The sequence below is a fragment of the Uranotaenia lowii genome, chromosome 3 (assembly GCF_029784155.1).
Source record: "Uranotaenia lowii strain MFRU-FL chromosome 3, ASM2978415v1, whole genome shotgun sequence".
In the NCBI taxonomy this organism is placed as follows: Eukaryota; Metazoa; Arthropoda; class Insecta; order Diptera; family Culicidae; genus Uranotaenia; species Uranotaenia lowii.
In genome coordinates, this window is record NC_073693.1 from 345,716,720 (window position 1) to 345,739,144 (window position 22,425).

The 22,425-nt window shown below is 36.7% G+C and overlaps 1 protein-coding gene across 1 annotated transcript; it reads right to left on the reverse strand.

The window, feature by feature from the left end:
- Positions 1 to 2,986: 2,986 nt before the first annotated feature.
- Positions 2,987 to 18,979, reverse strand: LOC129758121 (tetra-peptide repeat homeobox protein 1-like). Its single transcript, XM_055755570.1, has 3 exons — positions 18,946 to 18,979; positions 18,451 to 18,854; positions 2,987 to 4,242 (listed from the first exon to the last, which is right to left on the reverse strand). Exons 1-3 carry the CDS (start codon positions 18,964 to 18,966, stop codon positions 3,804 to 3,806), a joined length of 864 nt encoding a protein of 287 aa, XP_055611545.1. The 5' UTR covers positions 18,967 to 18,979; the 3' UTR covers positions 2,987 to 3,803.
- Positions 18,980 to 22,425: the final 3,446 nt, after the last annotated feature.

A 22,425-nucleotide genomic window follows, 5' to 3' on the forward strand; every position in this document is an offset into this window, starting at 1 on the left:
TCTTAAATATAGATTTTTCAAAGTACGGACCTCAACCTCAACTCAATCCACTTTTTTCAAATTTTTCAGTGTCTCGATTTGACAAGTGATTTTGAAAAGTCTTCTATGAACAGGATGGATATGAATTTGGGCCTTTTTTTAACCAAATTTTGCTAAGAAAAAGTCGTTCTTCTGAGAGATTTGTCAGTACCAAACCGTTTCTAGTAGAATTCTACTACTCAACTGTAAATTCTGTCTAGTTTTTTCATTTTTGATGTTCATACAGTTGCGTTCAAAAAAGAATGAAATCGCGAGACGCTACGCACCCAATTCCAACTTTGACAAGCTGCCATTTCTCTCTCGGTTGATATTTTTTCATGAAAATTTCACACAATCTTCGACAATTTTCGTTGAAAAATCTTGAAATTTGGTCCAAAGATGTAAAAATATTTGATCTAATACCAGGCCAAGTTTCGTCAAAATCGATGAACGTGATCAAAAATGGTGCCGGGTAGAAAATCAGGTTCATTATCGCCCAGCAGACGATTTCATTCTTTTTTGGACGGATGTTTGTATGGAAAACATCGTAATCCACGTATTCTTGGTTTTTTCTTTCACAAAGTCTTAATTTATCACAAAAAATGTTGTAAATTGATAAAAACTTCATTCGTGCTTTGTTTCGGAAGAGAAAATGTTTCAACAGAGTTTAAAATAAGAAAAACAGAGTTTCAGAATTAACCTGCTAATTATTCCGATTAACAATTTTGATACACAATTAAAGCGATTATTCTATTCGCTCTTGTGTGTCGATACCAGCTCTGTTGGAACAATTTCTATTTCTAAACAAAGCAGGAATGAAGTTTTTATCAATTTACAACATTCTTTGTAATAAAATTTGATTCTGTGAAAGAAAAAACCAAGAATATATGGATTACGATGTTTTCCATACAAACATCCGTCCAAAAAAGAATGAAATCGTCTGCTGGGCGATAATGGACCTGATTTTCTACCCGGCACCATTTTTAATCACGTGCATCGATTTTGACGAAACTTGGCCTGGTATAAGATCAAACATTTTTACATCTTTGGACCAAATTTCAAGATTTTTTTAATGAAAATCTTGAAGAGACAGCAAATTTAGTGGAGCAACTCCAATTTTCCCTTTTTTACGGAAAGAGCTCTATCTTTGTTTCTCCTCATTGTAAAGACTTCAAATTTCGTAGAGTGTTAGTTGAATAGTTGAACTAGATTGTGTGAAATTTTCATGAAAAAATATCAACCGAGAGAGAAATGGCAGCTCGTCAAAGTTGGAAGTGGGTGTGCAGCTTCACGCGATTTCATTCTTTTTTGAACGCAACTGTAAATATAGAGCAACATGCCAGATAAAATATATTTGGATTTAGTTTAATTTTCTTAAATTTACCCTTTTCTGTTACAGCTTAGCAAACAATATAAAATTGGAAAAATTTACATAGTAAACTTCTGATATTTTACATAATGTACAAAAGCCATTAAATTTTGATAAAAGAACGACGTTGTTGAAATAGAATTCATGTTACGAATCGAATGGTTGAAGTTGTTGTAAATGTATAATTTTATTATGATGTTGATATGTTTCGGTGTATTTTTTCGATTTTTGAACAATTTTGATACGATCTTACTATTATTCAGAGGCTATACAAACTCTTCAATATTAAAACTAGAGTCCGCTTGAATGCTCTTCATACTGATGATATGTAGTCACCAAAAACCAATCGGGAATCATTGAAAAATGTTTGATGGAATTTACAGATAATGTGTCAAATACCGTGCTATTTTGGTAATTTAAAAATTGTAATTTTATTTGTTTTTTTTTTATACAGTGACGGTAACCTTTTTTGTAACATTATATGATGCCCGCAGAGCCAAAAATGGTCGATTTTGAGTTAATAACTACAAACGATTCTCCATGTTGATTATTTTTTAAATTTTCAAATTATATTCGCGTTCTTTAAAGTGCGAAAAAAAATTGAAAATGTTCGAAAAATGTATGGGAAAAGGCTAAACTTAACCATTCAAAAGCGTGTTTTCTTGAAATTAGCTTGTATACACCTTTACCCTTTTGGCTTATATCACTTAATGAGATTTTCATATCTTTGTTTTGAATTTAGTTTGTGTAGAATAAGATGTATTTTTCCAAATGATACACGGAGACCAAGAAAATCGATCAATTCTTAGAGCATGGTTTTTCCAAAAAGAGCTTCGCGGACCACAAAAAGATGGTGGGCCATGGTTTGGCCATCCATGCTTTATATGATTCTCAACTTTCAGCTGCCCAAAAATGGTTAAGGAAGCACCGTTTAATGTAATGTGTAGTGTATTTGATGTGATGTACTCAGCAAATAGTTCCTAACTTTTAACATCTTTGAAAATGTTCACTGGTTGAATGTTTAGCAGGCTTCTCATTGGTCCCTTAGAAGAAAACCAGTGAATTTTAGTCGACGGATTTGATAAAAAAAAAGTTGCTAGCAATTATCAGTCGGAAAGCACTCAGCATCTCAAAGAGGCCATGAAAGCTGTTAAAAGAGGATCCCCGATGAATCGCTGTCTTCGCCGGGGATCCTCTTTTAATCCTCGCTGGGATTCTGAAAATCACACTGTTTCGCTGCTGAGCTGGAACTAATTGGTTTCATAATGGTTTAAAGAAATTCTCAAACGCTTAATTCACAAAAATATGAACTTACTTAGCAAATTTTCCCAGCAATATCAACCTTTTCTACGTAGTTTACGTTTTACCTGACCATTTAAAAAAAGTGCAATTTTCAAGCATTTTTAAAATTGCTTTAAATACTGTCCATACTTTCAAGCCCGATCCTCTTAAGAACGCAGAACAACACGCGAGAAAAATGTAGCAACTTCCCGTCCACCAAAATTGAGAAATTTTTAATTCCGATTAATAGTGTCAAACCGAATGAAGAATGGGTAGGATGGACGAGAGAGTTCAGAAGATATTTAGAGAGAAAAAGAACAACAACAATCAACTTGTCTGCTCTGCTGTATATATGGTGGTTTATTTTACTTTATATTTTTTTCTTTGAATGTATATATTTTAGGTTCACTTTCGATCTCTGGTCCACTCGTGGTGACACTTTTGGTGCTTCAATAATGAGTAACACTACAAGCTTAAATTCTACATGCACACACAGGTACTTCAAGGGTGGTTGCGCATACTATTCTCGCGCTTGCGCCCACGCGGGCTTAAAATTCCATTCCATAGTTATGATAAAGTTGCTTCAAGCTTACATTAACAACAAGAAAACGAGGTGAAAACAACATTAAAAACTAAGCACAAACTACGACGGCGGGAAGACAAATTCTCGTGACGCGATGCTTCGAAGCTTCGCTTGGCAGGGCAAAATCGTTGAAGATCCACCACCATCGCAATGGCTTGAGAGGCCAATCTTTGGAGAAGACCTAGTTTTTCCTCAGATGGTCAATCGCCGTCAGGTGCCAGCCCAGGTCGGTCTGGTTTGTCATCGTCATGATGCAATAATTTGCGATGCGCGCGCACTCGCTCAACTTGCAATGACATCTTTAGCGGGGCAGAAATGGAATTTTCTTCTAAGTATATTTACTAGGTATTGGTATCTATTATGTGACTTAGCTTAGTGTCTCCTCCTCCTCCTTCTCCCTTAGAAAAAGGCATGCGTTTTCGTAATCGCGGAATCTATGGCTTCATGCGTTTTATGTCTTCCATTATAGGTATACGACAATCGGCATCGGGCAGTCAGGTGTCTTATCGGACTAGGTTTTCTTGGTAGATTGGTTGCCAAAAAAATCACGAATCAGTTGTTGGTAGCGGCACGTTTGGAGAGGAACTTGTGGAAGCCTCCATAGCCGAAGCCACCAGCAGCCGGTCCAAGAACTCCACCGGTGATCAGCCCGCCTCCAATGAGTCCGCCCCCACCGATGATGGGTCCAACGGAACTGACCCCACCCAGGCCGTAAGGTCCACCGGGTCCAGCGGGAATCAGACCGGGGCCAGCCGGAAGTAGACCAGGTCCAGGAAGTAGAGCAGGGCCCACAGGCAGGGCTGGTCCAGCGGCGGCAATTGCTGGGCCAGGCAGGAATGCTGGTCCGGCTGGAAGAAGTGGTGGTCCCACGGCGATGGCTGGTCCGGGAGCTGGAACTGGAACCGCGACAGGCTGAGGCACTGGAATGGGCTGTGGCACAGGCACTGGTTGTGGGTACGGGACAGGTTGATGCACCGGCACCGGGACGGTTCTAGAAATGAAACGAAAACGAAAGTATGTTGAACAGGTTTGCAAATTTCACTAAATTTACTGTGATGATTTCGAGTTTTAAGACGGGATAAATATTATTCTCGTGAGGAAACGTTTTTGACAAGTTTAAGAAGTGCCTTCTTACCATGAATTCGAAACAATCCAGGATCATCATGAAACTCAATGAAAGATAATATTTTTGGTACCATAAACATAGAAGGTTTCTCTACTATCACTGGCAAACTAGCCCGCAAATTCCAACTTTTAAATCTTATATGATCGGGATTCGACCAGATCGAACTGAACGCCATCAGCAGTTTTCCGAGACACTTATGTTTATCGTACTAATATTTTCAACTTTGGACAAAATCTGTAAAACTTATCAACTAGAACCAATAGTTTTTAACCCAAGGAACACATCCCAGTGAATCAATTTACTTATTATAGTCTCGAAAACGAATTACATGAGTTTCGAAATCTGCAGTTTAAAAAATTTCTCATGGCGTTCAGTTCGGTCTGGTCGAAGCCAGGCCATATATAAAACGGCTTGCTTGTATGTCTATATGTCTTTAATGGACGCGGAAACTACTGAACAGATTGACGTAAAATTTGTATAAATAAGTTTTTGGGACCGGGAATTGTCCCTACAAAGTTTGAAGGCACTTACCCTCCTAGAAAAGGGGGCCACCCTTCAAATTTTGGGAAAAATTAAGTAAAACTAGGGTGATTTGTAGAAAAATTTCAACAAAATTAGTATGTACATTAGACTGAGTCGATTTGGGGTCATTTTTGAATTTTTCAAACCCTGGGGTCTTAAATGCTTTGTTTTGGTTCAAAACTAATCCATGATTTTTTGCAGATTTTTTTAGAAACGTTTACATGAGTAAATTTGAACCTTTAAATTTTGTATAGGAAAATTGAATATTTTGTACTGCAAATTCAACCTCGTTTTATTTCTTCTGTGGAACCGAACCTGCTTATGGTTTTTGTGCCAATTTATAAATGTTCCGTTAAATAACTTCGTCGAAGACCGTAACTTCGTATCATTTTAGGCAAAAAACTTATAAGCTGTTGAACAGGAGTATGTCTTTTGGCATTGATAAACAATAAATTCAATTGACATCACTGCTGGGTGCCACGCGATGTATTGCACTTTTGTTGGAAGTATTGCCCCCGATTGGATGAATATTGAAAATTCTGCAGTAAAAACCGGGGGAAACGGAATAAAAACAGTTCTAGAAGGTTTTAAACACAAGACCAGTTTGATTTTTTTTTATCTTTGAACCATTCCGCATTGATCCCATCATGTTACAAATACGGTTGTGAAGCGTTTTATTGACAAAATAAGATTTGTTCACGTTCATTTTCGCAGGAAGTGTAAACCAGGCCTAAGACTGTAACTATAGCAAATCTAAATAAAACATGCTTGCAAATAAAATTATAAAACTCTCGGGAAAAACGACACTGCGTAGAAAATGTGGATACTGAAGAAAAATGGCCTCAAGGGTTCGTTTTTTTTTTTGAGAATTGAGCATTTAAGGGTGTTTTTGAACAAGCAGCGGCTCAGTGTGGTTTTTGGAATACTGTATTTTAAAGGCGTTGTGGCTTTTATGGCCTATAAGAGATGCTTTTTGAACGACATTTGCTCTTACCAACAAGAAACTTATGTTTCTTTTTTACTCGACCTAGAAGTGTTCGTGTTGCCCGTCCTAGAACTTTTTTTTAAAAACGTTCGTTGTTTACGCCCGTCGACCAAAATTTGCTGGTTTTCCTGCAGGTGGTCATTTTTTTATTTAACCCAGCAAACATTTAAGAGGGTATATCGCAGGAACAACAGAATTAATCAAACGAATATACCAGATGAAAAGATTGTATAAAACGTACCAAAATAGCATATAGCTATAAAAGTGGAGGCGATATATCTACAATGACAAGATTTTAACGATTCGATTTCCCCACAAAATGTAAAATATACGATTTGCAGTAATTTGAGTAAAACTGAAAAAAAAAATTTCCCCAACCGAGATTTGAAATCCAGCCTCCGAGTTGTCTGTCCGGTATCTTACCTCTATGCCAACTCATAAGATGAAATGATTTGCGCTATAGCTCTATATGTGAGATTTTCTGTTCACGAACCGGTCAAAGGAAGAAAGAAGGAAGAATCGCCCATTTATCGTAAATCAGTTTACTCAAATCGTAAATGTTGAATTAGCGTATTCTCAACTATTTGGAGACATATTTACGAATTGACTAAACTGCTATCCGATTCAATTTTTTTTGGGCAAAGCTTCTCGTAAATGAATGATAGAAAATCACTCAATACCAGCTTGTTTACGATGGTTATTGAAATTGTCTTAATATTCGACTTGGATTATCATTTCTATTACGATTTCATGTTAGCTGGGAAATGGTGTTCCGTTTCACGACATAACCTGATGAACAATATTCTTCCAATTCACTCGGTCATGGCAACCGTTCTCAAATTTCTCATCCCACACATCCCCCTTCGCCGTTTTCTGGATTCTGGGTTCGCCGTAGAGATGCGCAAGCTCGTAATTCATCCTTCGTTCTTAATACTCTTCGCACGAATATTTTGAGAGAGCGCAACCCAAGTAACACCGATAGTTTTAATAGACTGTTCAAGCCCCCTATAAACCCAAAACTTTATCTAGTAGCCTGCTATAAAACTTTAAATGTTACTTGGGAAGAGAGGGTGAATGACCACGAAGGTTAAAATCCTCTTTAAATAAATAAAAATAGAATAGTTACTTGGGAAGTCCTCCTTCTTAACACTCGTCGCTCGAATACTCCGAGTGAGCGCAGGTCCTCCTCGAGTAATATCCATGTCTAGTGCCCATAGAGGACAACCGGTCTAATGAACGTTGTGTGCAGATAACAGTTTGTGCGGGGGCTAAATCTTCCCAACCGCAGTTGCTTGTGGAGTCCATAGTAGGCGTGACTTCCACTGATAATTCACCGTCGGATCTGGTGTCATTGTTCGCGGTCCCCAGTGAGCCGAGATAGACAATGTCTTCGATTATCTCCAACTTTTCGCCATCGATCGTCACCTTGTTATTACTGGACAAGCGAGCTCGGTCGGTCTCGGATCCGCAGGCCAGCATGTACTTCGTCTTAGACGTATTAATCATCAACCCAATCCTTCCTGCTTCGCGTTTCAGTTTGCGGTAGATCTCCTCCACCACCGCATATGATCTGCCGACTATATCAATGTCATCGGCAAAGCAGATAAGTTGATTGGATCTGATGAAAATTGTGCCCCGCATTTCGCCCACCGCTCGTCGAATAACATCTTCTAGCGCCACGTTGAACATCATGCAGGATAGATCATCGCCTTGTCGAAGTCCCATGCACGATTCGAATGAACTCGACGATTCACCCGAAATCCGCACACAGCACTGCGTTCCTTCCGTCATTGCCTTGATCAGTCTGATCAGCTTCCCGGAAAAGCCGTTCTCGTCCATAATTTTCCATAGCTCGTCACGGTCGATCGTGTCGTATACAGTAGGGTATTCGACTTGGTATTCGCAGCATTTTTGGAGGATTTGCCGTAGTGTGGATAACTCGTACGCCGTGGACCGTCCCTCCATGAAGTCTGCCTGATGACTTCCAACGTATACGAATCTGTTTACTTTTGGCGTTAGGCGGCGGAGTAGGATTCGGGATAACTTTTTTAAGGGCAGTGATCGTTGCTTTTTTTCTTTTTTGATAGGAGTCTAATCCGTTAGGGTCATTCTTCCTCGATACCAGTCCAGTTTGTTGCGCTTTTTATAGATAGGGCATATTACCCCCTCCAGGTGGTTAATGCCACTTAAACATTCCACCGTTGAAAACGGTTAAATGTATAAAAATGTTGAGAGTTATGGACAATTTTCTGATATGTGTATGTATGCATGAGAATCCACCAATAATGCCTGATAGGTCTTTCAACCTGAGGCGGTACGTGAAGTCTCGATTGCATTTTCAAATATTGTTCATGCTCAACTCATCAACAATAATAGCAGCACTACCAATGGGGTCCGTTATAACTGGCTTGGCTTGAGACATGTTTGACTCATCTAACTCCCTTCCAACAGTTCGAAACAAATAAAGTCGCGGCATACATAGGGTAGGTGTACCCTCCTCCGTCGTATCCCTCTTATTCGTCTTAATTCATGAATGCATGTTTTAGAGCCGAGAAATCACTTTCCACTTTAATAGGCTACTTCACATGATAAACTTACGCCTGTGAATTTATTTTCTATCACAAATTTGTCACTTTTAAAACTATTTTTTAAGATATTTGATTTTGAAATCTCGAAGTGAAATTAATTATTGGCACACTCCGCCATATTGAAAGACGAACTTAGTGATCCCTCCAACGTGTTTCTTCGTTTTAACGCTTCTTGTCAATGCATATAACAATCAAAATCATCAAATTCAACAGAAAAGTGTTGAAATAAAATTAGAAAAATGATTTCAAACTAATCTGAACTATATAAATTTGTCAATATTCGATTGAAATCGAATCGCTCGGCCCCCATAATTCGTCGTAATTTTGCGACAGGAATAGGAAACCGTTTTGCAAGAATTGGAATTAGACTGGTTCATTTTTACTATTTTTTGCTGACCACAGTCGGACTCATAGAGAATGAACATAATTAATTTCTAAGTAATCATAACACAATTAAGTGATTTTGAAGCTAGGATCGCTGGGAGATAAGTGCAAAAAGTCTAAATGTCTAAAGTCTAAGTTACTTGAATGTATTCAGATTTACTTATAATGCATGGTTTTAAATGAACATAGAATTGATGGCTTTTTTAGCTAAGTGGTTGGTGTTTTACAAATTATTTACTACCAGTACCGTGCATAATTTAATAGACGTTTGAGTGCACGCAAGAATATCTCCAACTTTACACATTTCTAACGTTCAACTTCAATGACATTGTTTCTTCATAATTTTATATTTTAAGATTTGATTATTTTTGGTTCGATTATCTAATGACACTAAACCTCTCTAAAGTATTTGAAACATTAGATACATCAATTATATGAAAATTAGACTTTTCAACATCTTTCATTCAAACTGCAATATCTTACATACGACCAAACGCTTTGCTCTACAGAATGTTCACTGAGAGATCCTTGAAAACTAAAACTTAAATTTCTCCAGTTTTCAGAAATTCTCTAAATGGGAATCAATAACTACTCGAGAAAAAAAAACAAATCCTGGACCGATAACCTCGATTTCAATTGAATGTTGACGATGCATGAAAATCGATGCAAAAAACTCCCGTTGAAGGTCAAAATGACAAGAGAATTTAGATGAATGAATAATTTAAACTTTGAAATAAGAGTTCACGAGTCTCTGGTTTGGATCTCAATACAAGTTTGGATAAAAAAAATCGGAAGATATGATTTTTTGTACATAAAGTCGTTCAAAATAAAACAAAATCGAACTCCTGATTCCTACCATATAAGTTTTAAAACTTGACTCATGTTTGCTTCATATTTTTTAAATTCTCAGTGAATTTTCAACAAAAGATGTTTTGTCATTTTTGACATATTACAGTTTGAATGAGAAAGTCGAAAAGTTTTATCGCTCGTAAAAAAACTCGAATAGATGAGCTGAACCAGTCTAATGCGCATTACACGTGGCGATGCTTTGTTTCGATATCCTTCGCCAGGGTTCCCACATGTATAAGAATACACATGTTGACAAAACGCAAATGTGATTCTGCCTCTCCTTAAATGTCTTACTATTCAGTCTCATTACGTAGAAAAACATATAGTTCTATTAAAAATGTTGATGTTCTTTAAATATGGGTAGTTTCTGTGTAAATTTGTGCATTGTAATTTGTGTTAAATGTCTTTATGAATGTTATGAAATTTTAACTTTTCATTCAAACCCTGGATCATGGCAGTCCTGTCCGTTGGAGAGTGTGTTGGTAGAAAATACATTTGCAGTGTGGATTCAATTTGTAAGGTCTAATATTGTGCTGCCTGCAATTGCCTTAACCAAGCAATGGTACCTAGCTCCAATAACTCTACCTTGAGATTTCTTCGCAAGACCATTTTATTGCGACTTAGAGCTTATCCGAACTTTGCCGTTATTCTGCGCGGTTGATCCGTGCGAAGTAAATAATAGCATTTGCATGAACCGCAACCGCAAAATTTCAAATCTATACCTCATGAGGGAGGAATAGTTCGAGACAATTTCGGTATAATTGAATGGAAGGTATAATATTTTGCTGCCTGCAGATGCATTAGCCAAGCAATGGTAGACCTGTTTACAATAAAGCTATCCTAGTTTCATGGCTTATTGCGACTGGTTACTTGAAAGAACTTCTGCTGTTATCCTGCGCGGTTGATCCGTTCGATGTAAGCTAATGCCAATTGCATGAACCGCAACCGCAAAATTTTAAATGTATTTCTGAAGAGGGTGGAATAAATTGAGACAATTTCGGTCTCCTTGTACGACGGAATTAGGAACCTGGTACGACAATGAAGGAACTTGAATGAGGAAAATAAATCTTAAATTGACTAAAAAGTACGTAATGGATTGATCTATTTCCATCATAGTTTCATAAAACAGTATTAGAAATAAAGTTCAAATAGTAAACACCAGTTTTAAAACAACGTGGAAGGCAATTCTATTGAAATAATGAAAAAAGCTTCCTTAAGCCGTTGTCTTAGGGTCCTTTACCCTAGTGCACTTTCTGTGGTTGGTAGTTTAAAAACCTGTAAGATGCTAGCCATCATATCCTCGAAAGATGTACGCTTAGAGTTAAGTGAAGGGAATCTCTTCGAGGAAACATAAAGTTTCATTGAGATCCTGTATGTGTTTGCGTTCGTTTAAAAAAAAAACTTCTCAGAAGTTTCCCGTGTACCTTACTCATGATTCTAAATTTTCCGAGATACTCCGGCTGGCTTGAACCCCTTACCTCTTTACCATTTGAAAAAGATACTTGTCTTTATACCATAAAATTCTTCGGGAGTATTTAAAAGGCCCACGAATCAGTGCTTTATATTTATCTTTTCGCAGCATGCCGAGTATACGATTATAGCAATTGCCTAACAAAGAAAAAACTTATTTTCTATATCAAAACGATATGACCACTAATCACAATAAGACCATCAGTTTTAAAAATAACATTAAGATTACTTGAAATGTTTTAATTGGAATATAGTGCTTATTCTTCAAACTTGATTATAATGTCCCTTCAATTAGAAACATACAAGAACTCAGATGTTGTTGTTCTTCTGTTGGTTTCTGTTCAAACGAACCATTTTCGGTACACATAACCTCAACTATCACGTCGGAGCTTGCGAGATCTGAAGTGGTTACATCTCATCGGCACGGTTTAGTTTTCGGGGTAAAAATTATTTTATTTTTTATTGTTGGTACCAGAAAAGACATCGAAACACGGATCAGAAAGGCCCGATTTGCGTTTGCGAGTCTCCGAAACATCTGGCGGTCACGCCAGATCTCTCTACGAACAAAAATCCGAATCTTCAACTCAAACGTCAAATCCGTATTGCTGTACGGGTGCGAAACTTGGTGCACATATGCGGTAACGACGCGAAAACTGCAAGTATTTGTAAACCCCTGCCTGCGGAATATCATCCGCGCTTGGTGGCCTGGCAACTGGATCTCGAATGAGGAACTACATCGCCGGTGTCATCAAAAGGCGCTAGAAATCGAGATTCGGGAACGTAAGTGGAGATGGATTGGGCACACGCTGCGAAGAGATGAAAACGAGATTTGCAGAGAGGCGCTAGATTGGAATCCAGAAGGTCATCGAAGAAGAGGCAGACCCAGAAATTCGTGGCGGCGAAGTCTAGCCGCTGAAATCCGAACTGTCGACGAGAATCTTGACTGGGACCAGGTGAAGACGCTGGCTCCGGATCGTCAACAGTGGAGGTCTTTTACCACGGCCCTATGCACCGGAGGATCGGCGCGGGATCATTAAGTAAGTAAGTATAGTCACGAATCACCAAATGCCACCATCAGTTGCACAAAAAAAAAAACACTTTCCAAAGCAAACTTTTTGTACGCACGAACCATCCACAAGTACGTTCGAAAACACGGTGTGCCAAAATACGTTATTAAAAAGAAAAAATGACCACCAAAACGGCACTCGGCATTCGAAAGATATAGTATTCAGGCATCCATTCTGAAAATTTGGAAATGTTTCATCGGGCTTTTTTGAAATTAGAGCTATTTTAAATTTTTAAGTCTATTTGCATTAGATTCCCAATGGAGTTTTTCGACCTAATGTTCTACGTCCATCGATTTTTCTGACTACATATTTTATGACAATCACCAAGTTCAATGACTTTATAGAAAATTTCATGCCCGACAACTTTGTCGAAGACTAGAAAAAGATTTGAGTTGATCCTGAAAAGTTATTGGCAATTTTCTAAAACTTTATTAGACTGATTGAATTTTTTCCATGTTACTTAAGTTTTTTTTTCAATGCAGCTTCACTAAGAAGCGAATATCTTTCCAGACGTAGTTTGAATCGTTTTTGGGTCTTCGATAAAGTTGTTTGGGATAGAATTTTCAGCAAAAATGTGTATGTAATAGTAAATGAATGGGTAATAGTCATCATACGAGCAAGATTCTACTGTCACAGATACCTTCGGGAGTTTAACAAAAAGGGAACAGTATTGCAGATCTGAAGGATTAGTTTGAAAGATTGAGAATTGTTGTTTTTTCTTAAATTCGTTCAAAAATTATATTTCGAAATGATAACCATAAAAAATTCAGAATCATAAGTGTGAACTTTAAAAAAACAATTAGTTTCAGGTGAATTTTTTATGATTATAACTTTAAAATATAATTTTTAAATGAATTTAAGAAAAAAACAACAACTGCCAAACTTCTAAATTAATCCTTCAGATCTGCAATACGATGTTAGATGAGAAAGATATGAAAGAGATAAACTTGCATGTTTTCAAACGAATAATCCCAAACTTTTGGCCTATACACCATACTAAGGGGTGATCCCAAACTTTTGGACGATAACTTAAGTGTCTAATTTATTAATTTAAAGTACATTATTAAATTTTGCACAAAATTTTTTGAATGTGTTCTGAGAAGTACAGAATAAGGATTCTAATGCAACTCATATTTTGAAATATGGTCGACCCTATTCCGAAATGATCGGCTTTGAATATTGAGTGCGATTTTTCGAAAATGTTCTAACTTTAGGTTAAGATTAAGGTATAAAGCTAAAACATCATATCTGGGCAAAATACCTCCGAAATAGCTATTGTTCATTATCTTTCAAATGAGATCAGAAGATTTCCAATATGCCCTAAGACGGCTTAGATATGAACGATCAAAATTTGCATGTTTTTTGGTGGGTGATCCCAAACATTTGGCCGGCAGTGTATATAAAGTTTGTGAACACATTTTCACTCTGATGCGTCTACCGATGAGATCCAAAACAATGCACTTTTAATAAAGTCAGGCACTATTTTCTAGTCCCTACGTCAACAACAACAAAAAATAACACTAACCCAGCTGTCAAAAGCTGTTCCCTTTTTGTTAAACTCCCGAAGGTATCTGTGACAGTAGAATCTTGCTCGTATGATGACTATTACCCATTCATTTACTATTACATACACATTTTTGCTGAAAATTCTATCCCAAACAACTTTATCGAAGACCCAAAAACGATTCAAACTACGTCTGGAAAGATATTCGCTTCTTAGTGAAGCTACATTGAAAAAAAACTTAAGTAACATGGAAAAAATTCAATCAGTCTAATAAAGTTTTAGAAAATTGCCAATAACTTTTCAGGATCAACTCAAATCTTTTTCTAGTCTTCGACAAAGTTGTCGGGCATGAAATTTTCTATAAAGTCATTGAACTTGGTGATTGTCATAAAATATGTAGTCAGAAAAATCGATGGACGTAGAACATTAGGTCGAAAAACTCCATTGGGAATCTAATGCAAATAGACTTAAAAATTTAAAATAGCTCTAATTTCAAAAAAGCCCGATGAAACATTTCCAAATTTTCAGAATGGATGCCTGAATACTATATCTTTCGAATGCCGAGTGCCGTTTTGGTGGTCATTTTTTCTTTTTAATGACGTATTTTGGCACACCGTGAAAAACTTCCGGTGATAGGTGTTTCACTAGACATCCGGTCACTCTTTGAACATATTTGCGAATAATTGATCACAATTAATCACAATTAATCACTCAAAAAAAAAAAACAAATAAATTTAAAAAACAAAGTAGAGGCCCGAAAAAACGCAAACATTGCCATCAGGACATCGCCTACTAACCTCCACAATTTCTGATTAGAAATAAACGTACGTCAAATAGTGCTTCCTCAAAATTTATGTTTTTTTTAACTGTTATGAAACCTTATTGCTGAAGATCAACAAATAATCTCAAAAGTAGGTTTGCACTTAGGCAAACATATTCCAATCACTACATGCTAAACATTACAATTTTCGAAATATTGAAAGTTTGTCCGTCTTACCCGACTTTCCCCTACCAAAATGTGGGTAAAACCAAAAAGTTTAACGTATTCTATGGAAATTTCGAAAAATTTATCAAATATCCGAAAGATTACAAGAGCAAAAAACAAATTGTGAAATTTGGGAGTACTATCACCTTTTGAATTTTTTAGGGACGAGCAATCGATTCCAGGTATCAAATTCAGGTTCAGGGGTCGGCAAATGTTGGCGTCCATATAAACTTTTCAATATTTTTGTGATATTAACATCATTATTCATTCGATTGAGATGAAAAACTGTACAGCTAATTCCAATTTTCCAATTTCGTATCAGGGGTCGGCCAAAGGGATCGTCCAGTTAATATGTTGATTCAATGTTAAATAACAATTTACTGTTTTTGCGATATTGACGTTATTATACGTCGGATAGGAAAGAAAATTTGCACACGGGAGTTTTCAGAGACGGGCAATCGATTTCAGATGTCAAATTTTTTGCCAGGAGTCGACAAAAGGGGTCGTTTATATTAGTTGTTCACTGTTTTTGCGATTTGTCATGATTATGCATAAAGTTGAGATGAGAGTTTGCACATGGAAATTTCGAGGGACGAGTTATTTATTTCAGGTTTTAAGTTTTGGGTTGGGGTTGGGCCAAAGGATTCGTCCATATTATTTTTTCACTGTTTTGTTTTTACAATATTGACGTAATTATGCAACGGGGGTTGGATCGATCAATTGATTTCTGATTTCAATATTTGTACCAAACGACAAAAAAGGGGGTCTCATCCATATCAGCACCAACATGTGAAAAGGGTATAAAAGACAATGTAAACAAAACCCGTTTTCAGTGGATTCAAATAGCCTAATATGAGCTCTACTTAACACAAAAACCGTTTTTAGTTTATCAGTTTTCGTAAGATTTATAATGCAGTTTGAGCAAAGGATCTAAAAAAATGGAATTATCCTCACACAAATAGTTTTATACACCCTTTACTCCACAAAGAAACAAACTGTCTAGATGCAAAGCATTAAAAGGGGAAGAATGTGGAAAGCTGTCCACTCACTCATATAGAGAGAACCATAAGCGTTTGTCAAAAAATAGGGGAAATTTATATCACCATCTCACTCACACATATGAGACATACAGTACAAAGCAAAAGGTGTAGAAAACATTTAGACGAAATTCATACTACAGCCAGGTTCTATAAACAATTGCGTGCTATTTTTCCATGATAATACCCTCGTATCGATAAAATCATATTTAGAATGATCCTACGCACCGTTTTGACCATATAGACTTGGATTGCAAATTTTCAAACGCGTTTTTCTCGAAACGTTATAAATAAACATAGACCCTTTTCAGGTGTTGGTGCTGATATGTTAAGTTAAGTATAGGGTCACAATATCCTGCAACACCATAAAGAATACATTGAGATTAGCGTTCCAAAATGTCAGGGGAAAAGTTATACAGTAGAACCCCGCTTAGCCGAGCTCTTATTATCTGAGCTTCCACGCTATCCGAGCCACCAGGATGATAAAAGACCCATTAAATTGAATTTTAAAATTATGGCTTTCAAAAAGAGTTTAGACGCGTAAATGCCCTTTACAATCATTACTTAAGATTTGTGCGCATTTGATTTGTGTACGTGGCCTTCAAATATGTAGGGAAGAGTGGGGATACTTGATCCTCTTTTCATATTTTCTCCATATCTTTTTGGAAAAATTTAGCAACTCGCACTGTTTTACATTTTCTGACAGCGTGTAACTTCAAGTTTCTATGCTCCTAAAATTAGAACGATACTTGAACCCGTAGATGAACTAGAAGCATTTTCGTGGGAGTAAAAAAATTGCGATATTTATGAAGTTAAGGGAGACTTGATCCTTTATTCAGGAAGCCCTAATCCATGGAAAAAATCAAACGAAACCCCAAGATAGAATGTAAATCGACTATTTTGGTCATATTTGTTCTCATTTCACAATCTATAATTGTCAGAAAAATTCTATAGCTTATTCTCAACTCTTATGACATTGCATACTAACGAGCGCAATTTTTTATAAACAAGAGAAAATCAATTATTTTAGCCCTTTTCTTCAGATAATTGATGGATGAATATTAGCTATTGGATAAATATTAGTAATCTCGTTATCAGCAATGACTACGATCCATTGAGAAGAAGAATACACCGGGATCATTTGTACCCAAAATCAACATTTTAGAAAACTTTTTCTGAAAAAAGTTGGTAGTTTTCCATCGCTTTGAAAATATTGTACTTTGAAGTTCATTTTAAACTCGAAAGCTTAATGTCTAGGAATAAATATTTTTGTTATAATCTTTCCATGTTAGGAACATTTTAAAATGATGAAAAAAGATCTTCAAGTCACATTTTGTGAAATTTTTTAAACAAAGTCCAATAACCCAAAAACTTATTTTGTTGAAATTTTTTGAGCTTCAACCATTGCTGTTTTGTTCCATTCGGCACATTTTTATAGAACATTTGATCTTTGTACGACATTCCAGTTTGGAGATATAGCTAAGGAATCAAGTATCCCCAGGGATCAAGTATCCTAAGTATTACAAAGTATCCCTATAGGGGAGAATGAGAATACTTGATCCCTGGGGATACTTGATTCCTGATTCCTCACCTATATCTCGAAATCTGAATCTCTTACAAATATCAAATGTTCTACAAAAATGTACCAAGTAGAACAAAACAACAATGCTGTTATCTCAATAATGTTGCAAATAGAACAAAACAACAATGCTGTTATTTCAATAAAGTTTGAAAAATTTTATTTTTCGAGTAATTTAACATTGTTGGAAAAATTAGTCAAAATGTGATTTGAAGATCTTTTTTTTATCACTTTAAAATCATGTTAAAATATTTATTCCCATATATCAATCGTTAGGGTATGCCACATTTTGATAGCAATAGTTAATTTGCATTTTTTATAAAAAAAATCCAAAATGGGTTCACTTGATCCCTAGAGTCCAAAGAGATCTATTTTTCTTCTGAATGGATCCTGATAATTGGTTTTTACGAAATTTCTAATATTTGTCCAATAACTTATGTTTATTCTGTAAATATCTGTTAAAAAAAACTGGAACTACTGTTTTTAACTAAAAACTAGAAAACTGCGCCTGGAAGTATACAACAAATATAGGGTAGTACACAAAATTTCAGAATTTCTTTGGCTGAAACTTATTAACTGTGAAATGAGAACTAATATGGCGAAACATAGTCAACGAACCTTTTTCTTTGAATTTATCTGGATTTTTGTCTGGGGTCAGGGCACCCTGGATTAAGGATCAAGTCTTCTTCAGTAAAGGATCAAGAAAGGAAGATCAAGTGTCTCCAAATCTTCCTTGCATTTTCAAAGCTCAAGATGTTTAAATAACTTATTGTAAGTTCTCATATCGTAGTTGTTGCACAAGATGAAAAAATATTTCATAAAATGAATGAAATGCGTTAGATTTTCTGATCAAATGTCTTGCAAAAAAGCAAAGTACGCTATGTAAAATTTCACGAAAAGAAGAGTTCGCCCATTTTTTTTTATCGAAAAGGAACCCCACATGTTCTCTTTAAAAGGGTACGTATGGTAGCCCTAAGCTATTATTCCTGTAATGAGTAATGACACTAACGTGTAATTAATTAGATCTTCAGGAAAACGTTTTGGTGATTGCACAGGACGACAAAATCGTTCACTTCCGATTTGATCCTGCTAAGATTGCTTACCTTGTAACAGTAACTGGATACGGCCGTGGCACCGGAACTGCTACCGGTCTATCAACGGGCACATGAACCGGATAGGGCTGCGGCACTGGAACCGAAACCGGAACCGGTTGCGGAACAGGTCGATCAACGGGAACGGGAACATGAACAGGCACCGGGACACTCACATGGCGCGTTACGGGAACGGCAACCGGAGTCGGAACCGGAACCGGAACAGGCTGAGCCACCGTCGAGTGGGTGTGAGTGTGGCGCGTTATCGTCGGAGCGAATGAGATCGTGGGCGGAATCAACGGATAACCATAGCCTATGTCACTGTAGAGAGCCCGCTTGTAGGTCACTTTGGGATGATGATGTGAGAAAAAGAACGCCTGGCTGGACACAACGAAGGCCAGCAACAGGAACAGAACCTTCGAAAGGGATAGATATAACAAATTGTGGTCACTGGAGTAAAATTCTTAAGCACAAGAATCTGTCACTTCAATCCGAAGAATCACTTACTGAACTAAACCGTGGCTTCATGATTAACTGTACGCTGAAGACTGTTTAATTGATTAATAAGCACTTACTGTTTTATACCAAAAATAAGATCAGAGGGATAGGTCTCGCTTTCTAAGTATCGGCCAGTTCTCGGCTGGGTTCCAATTTAGAAAATTTTCATCATGTAACCGGCGCGGCGGCTGCGTGGATCCGAATTGGGCCTTTTTGAGTTGGCCAGCAAAACAAAACTATATCAGTCAACCGGTACCGGTGATCGCTGGCCATAATTTCTCCATCTTTCTCCTTTCGCGATGATACTTATGGCAACCGGTCCAGTTGCTGTCGAGAGCATCGATCTCTTGAGTCATTCTACGTAGCACCACAGAGTTGGTCTAGCCCTGTTTCTTGAAACCTTTAGTTGGTGACTTTGTATGGAACACTATATGTAGTTTGAAACGATAAAATTTGTCAATTTCTAGGTTTGAGCTTTCAATACACCTGTGTGCAAAATTTCTCAAAAAAAAAGAATGGTTTTTTTCTCAACAAAATCGTATAATGTTGCTTATACTGGGTTGTGAAACTGTGTGGTCGACAAAGTACCAGCAAGGAAATGTTTTATCAATGACGGCTCGACGCTTGTCTCGTCAAAATCGAGCGAGCAGCAGTCATAACACTTACCAGCCCAAAATACAAATCTAGATTTGAAAAGGTTCGGTAAGATCTGATTTGAAGGAAAAAAAACCCTAGAAGATAGAACGCTTCTTATGGGGAGTCGACGCAAGGGATAACTAATTTAGTAATTAGGTTCAGTCTCTAGAGGATTCATGATTTTTTGCTTAGCACAAAGGATATGGAAATTGAAAACTTAACAACATGTTGAACCACTAGATTTTCAACTTCATATTTATGGTGAAGTGCCATAAGCAAAATATTTCCATTTTTTAATTGCTGCCAATCAATTATAATTATTTGAATTTTATAGCAGGGAAGGATAAATTTTCTACAATAGGCTCGTCAAATAATGAAGCAAGTTTATTTAAAAATGACTTGTTTGGTAAAACCACTTGGTATTTCTGCATGTATTTCATATATTCAACTTAGCTGATCCATCAAAAAAATTGAAGCCAAAAAATGGATCCCTGCCTGATACAAATTTTATCAAATTTCTGCATATCCTTGATCTCATCCTTACATTCTCAACTCTTTTCTCAATAGAAACTTTTATTTACAGATTTTAGTTTTTCTAAAATACAACATTTTTTATGACAAATATCCCTCATCTCAACTCTTCATTTCATTCTCTGCCAAAGCTTTTCAAATCTTAAAATTTTATTTATTTTCTGCATATTCTTCATCCAATCCGAAAATATTCTTCACACAAGCTTTCCCAATCTTTGCTTTCTCTGTCGCTCTGTTTTTTTGTTTACCAGAGTCGGAAAAATCAGAAAACATTCTTAGCAGCAGCTTTCTCATACTGTGCTTTTCTTGTCACTCTGTCTCTGTTTACGAGAGCCGGAATAATTCGATAGGATTCTTGGAAACTGCCTTCCCAACCAGAAGGCCAATTCAAAACGAACAATCAGCAGCAGTAGCCTTAAACATCCAAATATCAAAATAAACAATCAGAAGCAGCAGCCTTAAAAATCTGTACTTCCTTAGCTAATTCCGTTTTTTTTTTTCACCGGAAGGCCAATTCGAAGCAGACAATCAGCAGCAGCAGCCTTAAAAATCTGCGCTTATGAAGTCAATTCCGTCTTTTCTCGCCGGGAAGCAAAATCATAACAAACAATCAGCATCAACAACCTTAAAAATCTGCGCTTTCAAAGCCAATTCCGTCTTTTTCCACCGGAAGGCCAAATCAAAGTAAACAATTAGCAGAAGCTGCCTGAAAATCTGCGCTTAAAGATCTATGCTGTCTTTATCCACCGGAAGGCCAAATCATAACAAACAATCAGCAGCAGCCTTAGCAATCTGCGCTTCTTTAGCAATTTCCGTATTTTTCCACGCACCGGAAAAACCACTAAATGTTGAGTGTTCGAACTCCGCTTTGAATCATCGCAAGGAGGAAAAAATGGTACTTAACTTTAAGTCATAGAATCGAACTATGTTTTGAACCTCTGTCATACTTAATTTTGAGTTTAAAAAAAGGAGCGTGCACCAGTTTCAACTTAACTTTTTGAGCTCGCGGGAATATATATGAACAACTAGAATAAAAGGCACATCAGGCATTTTTTCCCGAAGAACACCACCTTTAAGAGCGCACTTTTTTTATATATTTTCGCAAAAAAAAAAAAACTTTGGTTTTCATATGCCCAATGCGTGATTTTTCGAAAAAAATAATAATTTTCCATGGGCAAAGAAAAACTTCGAAACAACAAACTTTCTACAGTCATTTCTTGTCCTAAGCGCTAGCACTCACATCTTAAACTAGAAGCCTAGGAATCTGACATGGTCAGTTTTGAACCAAAAAAATCATCAATCAAACGAAGAACACCAACTTAGGGCCCTTATTTACATCGCACATCAAAATGCCAACGGATTTGTAAGTGCAAAATTTAAATATAGGTATGTCAAAATCTTATCAGCACCTGAACATAACAAAATGCCATATAATATACATAATTGTACACATGTTTGAAAAACTAACTCAAAGTATGAATAGACTACATTTAGGAAGGAAAAAAATCATAAGTCATTAAATTCTGGGAAGTGCAACTGTTTTTAAGTCAGCGATTCTTGGCCATCAAAGATGCTCAAATATATCAAAAATTTGAACATTTTCAGTCCAAAATCTTCCAGAAATCATCCTTTGTTAAAATTTAAGGTTAATATATGAACATGGAACGGACACAACAAATAAGCTCTAGCCCATGCTACTTGAAGAAGCATTCCACTTTCGAAGCCGCTCTCGAAGAATTCTTTCTCTGTTCAGCGTCGAGAGGAACGCTGCTCAAATCCTTTATTTTGCTTTTTAACGATCACACTAAACGACCAGAAACACAAAGAAGAAAGACGGGTTTAACGTTTTGTTAGTAATTTTATCACTTAAATACATAAAATAAAATTTTCTCCGACGAAGGAAAAAAAAAAATCGTGTCCATTGCCGAAAAGTCAAGGCTTACTCCTGTTTGCTGTTCCATCCAAAAATCGAAGCCAAAAAATCGGTCCCTGCTGGATCGATATTTTAAGGTGGTGCTCTCAGATGCTCCTTTTTTTTGCAGGACACGAAAGCTCATCAAATAACAAAACGCCACGTCAGGATCAGGACTATATGGATTTTAAACCATTAGTTTGTCAAGGTATAGGGTAAATGTACCCGACCTTGGCACCTAAGGCATGGTTTACTTTTTTTTTCGACATTCCTACCTTCTTGTTGAGTGCACCATATAACATATGAAGAATTTACTTGTTAACTTGCTTAGAGTTCAACAAAAATATGTTTTCTCTATGGAACTTTCATTAATGTGAGTAAAATGCATGCAAAGTACTCACTGTGGTGCT

Excerpts from the sequence above, each read along its gene's own strand:
- LOC129758121 (XM_055755570.1), bottom strand. The coding sequence starts at position 18,966 with ATGAAGCCACGGTTTAGTTCA. Across the intron at positions 18,855-18,945 it reads TGAAGCCACGGTTTAGTTCA|GTTCTGTTCCTGTTGCTGGC; the intron begins GTAAGTGATTCT and ends TCCCTTTCGAAG. Across the intron at positions 4,243-18,450 it reads TATCCAGTTACTGTTACAAG|AACCGTCCCGGTGCCGGTGC; the intron begins GTAAGCAATCTT and ends TTTCATTTCTAG.